At 43.8% G+C, this 10,421-nt stretch overlaps 1 protein-coding gene across 1 annotated transcript in view; it reads left to right on the top strand.

Annotated features, from left to right (window-relative positions):
* reln (reelin) overlaps positions 1-10,421 on the top strand; it is a gene marked incomplete at its 5' end in the record, with an annotated part of 170,994 nt that overhangs the window by 153,145 nt on the left and 7,428 nt on the right. The window contains 4 exon segments of the mRNA XM_084335295.1: positions 5,005-5,162; positions 7,767-7,986; positions 9,523-9,720; positions 10,237-10,335. Of these exon segments, the coding sequence (XP_084191421.1) occupies positions 5,005-5,162; positions 7,767-7,986; positions 9,523-9,720; positions 10,237-10,335 (675 nt within the window).

Below are 10,421 nucleotides of genomic sequence, written 5' to 3'. Positions count from 1 at the left end.
TCACCCACGTGTAACTGAGAAGCCGTCGGTCTTGCTGAGTTTGTTATTTGAACCGAAGGAGAATGGACTCTGTTTTTGCCCATGTGTAATGATAGTTTGTTATCAGCGAGAGCCATATGCAGATTCTGCCTAGTTCCGAGCTGAGGGTTTTTTTCAACCTGTAACTTTGTTCTTGTCAGAGACCAGCAGGGCGTGAGTCGTCGTCCGCAAACAGGAACAAGTTGCAGTCACAAGCTGATGACATGTCATTTGCATAAATTAGGAACAGTAGCGGTCCTAGTATGCTTCCTTGTGGAACACCACAGCTCACTGTGAGGGGGGGGATAGGGGTACCGTTTACCTCCACCATCTGTTCCCTCCCCTCAAGGTAGGATTGCATCCAGCTCACTGATAGACTATCAGTGAGAGCCATACAATATATTGTAGTGGCTATATTGTATCCATACAATACCCAACATATGCACAATTACCATGATTTTACTGTGTTTACAGTATAGTGTATTTTAGAGAGAGAGAGAGAGAGAGAAAGAAAGAAAGAAGAAAGAAAGAAAGAAAGAAAGAAGAAAGAAAGAAAGAAAGAAAGAAGAAAGAAAGAAAGAAAGAAAGAAAGAAAAGAAAGAAAGAAGAAGAAAAGAACAGAACAGAAAGAAAGAAAGAAAAGAAATGAAAGAAAGAGAAAGAAAGAAAGAAAGAAAAGAAAGAAAGAAAGACCTGTACCTGTACTGTTCTTCATAATGTTCTGATTGCACTCGCATTGTTTATGTCCTTTGTATGAGGCTTCCTTGTACTTCTGTTTATGTGGACATAAATAAACATTTCAAATGTGTGTGTGTATCTGCGTGGGTGGGTGAGTGGGTGCAGTTTCAGAGAAAGTGAGAGAGGGAGAGAGAGAGGAGAGAAAAAGGGAGATAAGAGGAGAGAGAGAGGATATATAGGGAGAGAAAAGAAAGAGAGATAGAGAGGAGAGAGGTGGGAGAGAGAGGGGATATAGAGGAAGAGAAAGAAAGAGGGAGATACAGAGGAGAGATGGAGGGACGAGAGAGGGAGATAGGGAGATATAGATAGACACACACACTGTTGTGAAGGATCAGATTAAACCGAATATATATATTTATTGTATGGATATATATTTAATAGTATTTGTATATCGTTTGATATCCCTTGTATATTCTTTGTACATATACACTGAATATCCCTTTAGTCTACTACAGCCCATAATAGTTCATTCTCTCATTGGACAAGAACCTGGCACCAGCAGAGCAAGCCCCTTGAGTCAAGTTCAATAGTGCCGACGAACATGTCCCAACTAGCCCAGGTTCCGCGTAGGAATACGGCTACCGAAATACGAATGGTACTATTTGTTCACCGTGCATATAAATATGGCGCAAGTAAAGTAGAACTTTCTTTTAGTCCATTAGTCCTTTACCCTCCAACCTAGTAACAGACGTGAAGCCTCACCCACGACCCACGTGTGGTGCAGTATGGCCTATTTGGCCCCAGAATAGGCATTGAGACCTCGTGTAAATTCATAGCTGAATTGTCATAGTTTGGCACTGTACCGTCGAGTGGGACGTATTTCTATTAAGTTAATAATAGTCTATTATGTATGGTGCATCGTGCGGTATCGAGTTCTAAAGTGAGTAGCACCCCCATCGCCTCCTCGTGTTATCTAGAAGCTTAACCAGGCTGGGCAGACCACGTGTGGTGCTTGCATCCGAGGAGTTCTAGACGAGGACCGAGGGGGACCTGCACATTGGATTACCTACCCGGACGACTGCTGAGCCTATACGGCATGGAATATCTATTTGCTTTGGGTGCTTTGATTTGTGGAGCGGATAACAGCCAACGCCGGTGAGTGTTGGAATTACCCCCGAGAGGAGCCCAGGTGAGACGGCGCTCAACCCAGACCGAGGCCGCCTCGCTTCTCCTTCGTTGTGGACCTACAGCCTACAGCTACCGTCTACAAGAGGGCCCAAGTGTATTCATCTGTGGATCAAGATCCTGCGGGCACTGTGTTCTGTACCTGAATTCTCCCCAGGAATCGTTGGCCAGATGGGATGCAGCTGACGGCTCTCCAAACCCCCCCCCCCCCCCTACTGACTTACAACCAGCAGGACCCCTTTAGTATCCCGCTATAATCATTAAGTACCATCGCTATAGTTCCCTAAAGAACCAGGTTGTATACTTGCTTCCTGCGTAACCAGAGATTGGACATTCAGTGTTGATTTGCCTACGAATACTCATTTGCCTTACAAGTGCATTCAAATCATAAATGTAATTAAGTGAATGTTGTATATACCTTTTGCTATATTAAACCTTCGACTGTTATATTTGTGTGGACCTGATTTCATATGTGGGAAAGTGTTCATCATACTTAGACATCGTGTACTGTATGGCCAGAAGTTAAAGTACATCAAGCGGTAGTGGTTTAATGATACCATACTTATCAATACAGTCAGGGAATTGTACCCCTCAGTTACACACACACACATTGCTTGGCAGTAATAGTATATGTTGTATAGTAATATTATACAATGAGTGCAGGTCTGGAAGGTTCTGCTATGACATCACTACTATGACAACACAACGTTCCAGAATGTACTAACCTACACTGTTGCATATCACATTGTGTGCCGCCATAAGCCTTCAGGGTATTCTTGTTTACCAGAGAGGAGATCCGGTACAAGAATCTAGTTCGTTGGTTGACTTTTTTTTATTTAAAAATAGGGAAACAATGTCCAGGCACGCACTCCAGGTTTTTCCAAATTTATTGGCAGCCTGTAATCATGACGTTTCGGTGTGAACACACCTTCTTCAGAATGGCTTGCAACTTTCTTTTTGACTTTTTTTATTACATTGGATTCCATTTTGTCACAGGAAAGATTTGCCTCTAGGATGAAACCTAGGTATGTAATTTCATCTTTCCTTGTGACAATATTGTCACCCACTGTACAAGACTGTACAAGAAATTCCTTCTGTAATGTACTGATTTCTTTTGATTTCTCTGTTTGAGAGAGAGAGAGAGTGTGTGTGTGCGTGTGCTCTACTGAGCTTCACCTTTCTACTCTAGATAGAGAGCTGTCATCACGTAGCGCGCTTGAATGAACTGCGAGATAACTCATAACTCGTACACACACACACTCTGTCTCTGCCATACAGTAGTTATGTTGTTTTAGCGCGACGTGGGTATATACACGGGCGAGGATGAAAAGCATGTTAGACTACTTTTAATTCATAAGTTAACGTTCCGTCGGGTCCGCGTGTATTCTCGAGAATGATAATAATAATAATGCAGGACCTCTTCAGATTATATTATCAACGACAGACAGTGAGAAACACAACCCCCCCCCCCCCTCTCGCGCTGAAGAATATGCATATTAGATCGCTCAGTGATTAACACCTATGCGCTGTTTGTGTGTGCGCGCGTGCATGTACGTGACGCGTTGTAGTTCGGGGAATACAGGGATCATTTAGAACTATACAATTTAGCAAGAATTAAACATATTTACAAGTCGTATTACGTTTAGCAAGTAAGGATACATATAGATTACACTATATGCACTCGAAATTGTCTTTGTTCTATTTTTACAGATTTCTGAAAAACGGGACTTCCTGAGCATTTGTGAGATATTTAAATCCTTTTGTTCTCCGCCGACGGGTGAAATAAGCCCTGTCGACTCCTAAGGGTTAAAAGTACGTTGTCCCTTCCCGGCTCTTGCCTGAACAATGCAGAGCTGTGGTGTCTGCCTTCCTTTTGCTTTGATGAGCAATTGTTGTTCAAATTTGTATTTAGTGAAATCATTTAGTAATAGATACTCGACAAGATCTCCGTCACCTTCCATTGTTGTTGATTGATTGCTAGCTGCTAAAACTTTGAACGAGGCCGCGAGGCGATGACGTTGTCACGTTTAGCTTTTAATGTGATTTGATTGGTCTTGAACTTCTGGCCCAGCCGCCCAGGCTGAGTGAGGCAGCCAGATCCTAGTGGAATCCCCAGGTCACCAGACTGGTGGGCCGTTAAGACCAACCCCATTGAATTAAGCTTGAATCTTATTGGCTAATAATATGTTAAGGGACGCCAGAAAATTACATCTAAGCCTGGCTTCAATGTCAATCAAAATAATACTACCAGCAGTGCACCTGGGCTGCCTCAGTGTTATAGAGAGTGTGTGCAGTTTCGCTTGTTCTGTTAATTTCTCCAGGAGGGAGACAATTATTATAACACAGAGATGATTTTCTTATTATTGTAAACTATAAAAGAAAATATTTAAAAAAAAAAATGTTGTACTGGTCATATTTTTGGGGAAGCTTGGCTTCCCTTGGCTTCCATGAATATTCACCACTGAACCATGGTCACAAGCTACAAAGGCACTTCACACTCTGCACTTCTGCTCAATCCAATCTGCTACCTGAAAAATATCCAGTTCATCCCTGGTGAAGCAGGGGTATTTGATGAAGCAGGGGTATTTTTACTTAGTGAGTTTACACCAAGGGGCTACAGGTTAAACTTCTGTACACTAACAGAAAATGTTTTTAGAAAACGTTTTTTTTCTCTCTCTCTCTCTCTCTCTCTCTCTCTCTCTCTCTCTCTCTCTCTCTCTCTCTCTCTCTCTCTCTCTCTCTCTCTCTCTCTCTCTCTCTCTCTCTCTGCTCTCCATAGGTCCTTTGTGGTCCAATGTGTGTACCAGTTTCTTTGATAAGAGGCTTTTTAATCCAGGTTTATCACCATACAGATATGGGCGTTTAACGGTAGAAAGGTTTCTGTGTGCTTGTTCTTTTCTGAGACAGTAGGAAGGTTGAGAGGGAGAGAGAGTACGGGAGACTCAGGAGAGACGGTTCTAGTGTGATTCAACCCTCTGCCAGCAGACCCGTGTGGTTGGTTGGCATGTGGTTCCAGAAGCGAAGCTCTTAACCACACACCATCTCTGGGCAGAGGTTGACAGATATTATGATGACACAAAGGCGGATGTAACTAAACCTTTGTGGCTTGCTGTACATTCCCAGCGCCACCCAGTTCCGTTGGATCCAGAAGGAGGGGACAGGAGAGCGTCACGGCTGGGGAGTGGACCAGGTGTACATCGGGGAGGCCTGCCCAGGGCTGTGCAGCGGCCATGGCTACTGTACCAGCGCATCGGTCTGCATCTGTGACGAGGGCCACCAAGGTGGGCCACTTTACATAGTCAACTATGGAAATAACCATCAGGGTTATTAATTTTATACTTTGCATTTAGACTGTTATAAAGGCTTATATTACTCAAAGGTAGAATCTAGTGGGAATAGGGGACAAGGGGAGGTGTTGCTATTGCTGGGTCACACCTTAGGCTCTACCAAGAGAGGTCTGGAGAAATTAATAGTATAATAAGCTACTAAACTCCATCCCACACATTTGGCCAAAACATAATATGTAAACAAAGTGCAATACCAGGGCGGCTACGTGGCGTAGTGGGCAAGGCGCTCGCCACGAAATGCTGGAGACGTTAGGCTCGTCAGTTCGAGCCCAGCGCTCCACATTTGCTTTCAGTTTAGCTGGTCGTCCGTACTAATACACATTGGCCGTATTAGGGGGTGGGAAACTGATGGGTGGGGATCGGGCGTTGTGGACAGCGACTCCTACAGGTTGGTTGGTGCGCCTGCGCAGTAGAATCAGGAAGTGTCGGGGGCAGCGTGAGCCTCCCACGCGTTACTCCTCGCCACTGAGAGATCGAGCTGCGCAGGTGAAAAGATGCGACTGCTGTTACCTCAAGTACCGGAGGGGACTTGTGCTATGTATGACTTAGTCCACATTGCAGCCGGCTTGTGGGAGGCAAGAAACAGCGTCCGTGACAGGGGAGGGTTGAATTGGATGATACTAAATTGGGATGGGAGAAAATATAGAAAATGGGAGAAAAAGTGGATAAAAAAAAAAAAAAAGTGCAATACCAATACTATTTTGCCTACAGGTCACTGTTTGACGGCATTAGAGATTCTACCTTTAATTATATTGTACCCGTTATATTACTTATACTTGTTATGATGTCATATTCTCGGTTTGGTCTTAGACTTTGTTAGTTGAGTAGTTGTTTTTTATGATTTTCTTTCATGAATGCTGAATATGTTATTTCCTAAAAAGAAACGATAAGCACCTCTTTGATAAGCACCGGGTAATTTTTTGGGGGGAGACTAATCTCTGAAAAGTCCAAATAAAGTATGATGTAATCATTAGTCAATTCAAAGAGGTCTCTTATCATTTCTACGCTGACGATATCCAATTACAGTATATGTCTCTTTCAAGCCTGAACAAACTGACAAATTATCTGCCCTCTTTGACTGCCTGACTGCTGTCAAGGATTGGATGGCAAACAACTTCCTTCAGTTAAACGCAGAAAAAACTGAGGTTCTTATTATAGGCTCAGAAAAAGTCACCTCAGAAGTTGCCACATGCATGGGGACCCTCTCAACAAATCTGAGGCCCAAGCTCAGAAACCTTGGTGTGATCTTTGACCAGCAGATGCGCTTTGATCACCACATTAGATCTCTGACACGTACCTGTTTTTTCCATCTACGAAATATTGCCAAACTCCGATCTGTTGTGTCCCAGGTAGAGCTGGAAATGATTATTCATGCTTTTGTTGCATCCCGCCTGGACTATTGTAACTCCCTTTTCACTTGCCTCGATGCATCCACTTTGGGCCGGCTACAAATGGTCCAAAACGCAGCTGACTTGGTCCAGAAAATATTGCCACATCACTCCCATCTTAGTTTCCCTTCACTGGCTCCCCATCAAATTCAGAATTCACTTTAAGGTTCTGGTCATCACCTATAGAGCACTCCTTGGTCAGGCACCTGCCTACATCTGCGACCTACTGCGTTCATACACCACGAACAGATCGCTCAGGTCGTCTGATCAGGGCTTGCTGGCTCTCCCCCTGTCTAGATTGAAGAAAAAAGGGGACAGAGCATTCGAAACCGTGGCCCCCAGGTTGTGGAATGCTCTGCCCTTGGACCTTAGATCTGTGGTCTCTGTAAACACTTTTAAAAAGCAGCTAAAGACTGTGCTGTTTAAACAGGCGTTTGGCGAATTATGCTCTATGTAAATATTTTATGTCTTTTTATCTGTTTTGGCTTTTCCTGATCTTTCACGTTTTTAATTATTTTCTTTTACCATGCTGCTATCTTTTGCATTTTATTGATGTTTTTACTATGTGAAGCACTTTGTGACCCTGGTCTGTGAAAGGTGCTATATAAATACACTTTACTTACTTACTTACTTACTTACTTACTTACTTACTTACTTACTTACTTACTTACTTACTTACTTACTTACTTACTTACTTACTTACTTACTTACTTACTTACTTACTTACTTACTTACTTACTTACTTACTTACTTACTTACTTACTTACTTACTTACTTACTATTATTGAATACATAGTGTTGCAAGATACAAACTGGATCTCAGGAGCACTGTTTGTAAACAGAAAGGATGTGTTTGGCTGTGGTGCACCTACCCACCCACCATTTAACAGACAAAGAAACGTCCTCTAAGCACAGTGTTGGTTCACTTTGTTTCAAAGGGTGATATTTTGGATTTGTGTCGAGATTATAAACAATATCCAAGCATTTGTAACTAGTTATTGTTGAGGTAATTGTTTCTTCTCAAAACTACCCAGTGCAGCTTTAAGCTATTAGAGCTAGTGAACCGTAGTGCGTAGTAATATAAACATCTCCTCACTTCATCACCCTTCTCTCTGCCTCCTCTTCTCTTCTCCTTCTACCTCCCCTACAGGTGATGACTGCTCCCTGTCCAGCAGTGCCCTCGCCAGCTCCATCAAGGACAACTTCGAGTCTGGCAGTGTGTCAGAGGAGAGTTGGCAGTTGATCCAGGGAGGGGGGGTGGGCAGCGGCTGTGGCCAGCTATCGCCTCACGCCCATGGAGACTCGCTCTATTTCAATGGCTGTAAGATGAGGCAGGCCGTCACCAAACCCCTGGACCTAACCCGAGCCAGGTACAGGTACTACAAAACACATACAATTAATAACTACCCACAGCCACTATACAGGGACAGGTGTGAGATATTTAGTGTAAGATGTTCTCTTTCTACACGTCGCCAAAACAATCTATTGATATCTACATTAACTCATTGGGCGCCACGCCCTTTCCCCATCTGTACTGACCATTTTAGCGATGTTTGCAGACCCATCGTGTGTTCTGTATTATAGCTATGGAGACAATAGTATGGCTCATTTGACAGGCATTGTTCATAGTCCATCGCTGACTACTCAGTTAATTTCTACGTAGTGTAGTTTGTGCGCTATTACACGCTAAACATCACCCCTTTCCAAAATAATCCAGTATTTTTTCATAGATCGCGAGATATGACGCGTTATATGCAATATGCCCAATCATTCTGGTTGATCTCCTGAAACCACAAATACTTCCAAATCAAAAGTATATACCATGTGCATACTGTATGTGTCTTCACAAAATCATCAAGGGCGGGGGGGGGTCGTTTTAACTAGAGACTGCGATCGTGTTTGTCGAGCATGTTTTACGTCCGGTAAAACACAACACTGTGATTGGTACAGAAGCATGTTTTACGTAAAAAAAAAACACCAGCAGGTTACCTAAGATAGACCTTACCTCAGTCAGAAAGTACTCAACAATTAATAAATCCCAGTCGATCCCATGGCGATCGCAATTACTCGTGTATATTGGGCATATTGGGATACCATACAGGAAAGAATAGCATCTGAGGATGTCGTGATCCACTCCTAGGCGGAAACAAGTGATATCCCCAGTTCCCAGTTCAAAAGGTAGGCGATACTGCCACCTGGTGAGATTCGATCGTCATTGCAATTCCAACGTAGGCAGATGAGCCAGGGAGACCTAGGGAGCTCCGGCTGAATGTATAGAACAGGGATCAAAGGAAAAATATCAAAGGATCAAACCCAGAGAATTCTTGGGTATGGCGCTCAACGCATGGCGGCGAAACCCGACTTTTCTCAGGGATGGCGCAGAAAGAGTTAAAGGTAGAATCTGTTACCCCATCAAACACTGACCTTTTTTTTCTGATGTATGGATTGGGGTTGAGTTGTGATAGGGGGTGGGTTGCTATTGTTGGCCATGCCTCAAGCTCAGACAAGAGAAAAGTCAGATTACTTCACAGTATAATAAGTAGGGATGCTCGATATTGGCTTTTTTACCAATACCGATATACCGATATTGTCCAACTCTTAATTTCCGATACCGATATCAACCGATACCGATATATGCAGGGTTTCCCCCCCCCAAAAAACTGAATAATTTCAGGTAATTAACATTACATATGTCTTGTTGTGGAATTAACACAACATTATGCATACTTTTGACAATAAATAAAATCAGAATTTGTTCTTACTTGCTTGCCTGGGTAAATAAAGGTTATAGAAATGTAAAAAAAAGAAAAAAAAATTGAAAACCGATACCGATATTTTCCGATATCACATTTTAATGCCAATATCGGTAGGCCGATAATCTCTCTCTCTCTCTCTCTCTCTCGCAGTAAGATCATGTTTGTGCTGCAGATAGGCAGCGTGTCTCAGACAGACAGCTGTAACATCGCTCTGGACCAGGCGGACACGGTGGACCGGGCCGTGCTGCTGCAGTACAGCGTCAACAATGGTGTGAGCTGGCAGGTCATCGCCCAGCACCAGCCTAAAGACTTCATCAAGGCCCAGAGAGTCTCCTACAACATCCCACTGTGAGTGGCAATCACAGAGACAGACAGATAGATGGATACACAGACAGACAGACAGACAGACAGACAGACAGACAGACAGACAGACAGACAGACAGACAGACAGACAGACAGACAGACAGACAGACAGACAGACAGACAGACAGACAGACAGACAGACAGACAGACAGACAGACAGACAGACAGACAGACAGACAGACAGACAGACAGACAGACAGACAGACAGACAGACAGACAGACAGATGGATACATAGACAGACAGACAGACAGACAGACAGACAGACAGACAGACAGACAGACAGACAGACAGACAGACAGACAGACAGACAGACAGACAGACAGACAGACAGACAGATACATAGACAGACAGATAGATGGATACATAGACAGACAGATAATCTCTTTTTAATACAACCCCTTTCATCTACTTTAGTCGTTTTTTCTCCTGATAAGAAATATTGACTCTTGAAATGGTCTTAAAAACACTGAGGCCTGTCTGTCTCCCGTGGTTCTCCCCAGAGAGGCGAGGGTTAAAGGGGTGATGCTGCGATGGTGGCAGCCGCGCCATGACGGAGCGGGACACGACCAGTGGGCGCTGGACCACGTGGAAGTCGTTCTGTGAGTATCTGCAGCCGGGCCCCTGATCCCCCCCCTTCAGACCCTGCCCCCTCCAACAGAGCCCCAGGTCTGCCCCTGCCCCCTCC

The sequence above is a fragment of the Notolepis coatsorum genome (assembly GCF_963971535.1).
Source record: "Notolepis coatsorum genome assembly, chromosome: 18".
Taxonomy (NCBI): Eukaryota; Metazoa; Chordata; class Actinopteri; order Aulopiformes; family Paralepididae; genus Notolepis; species Notolepis coatsorum.
This window is presented reverse-complemented; position numbering and strand designations above follow the sequence as displayed.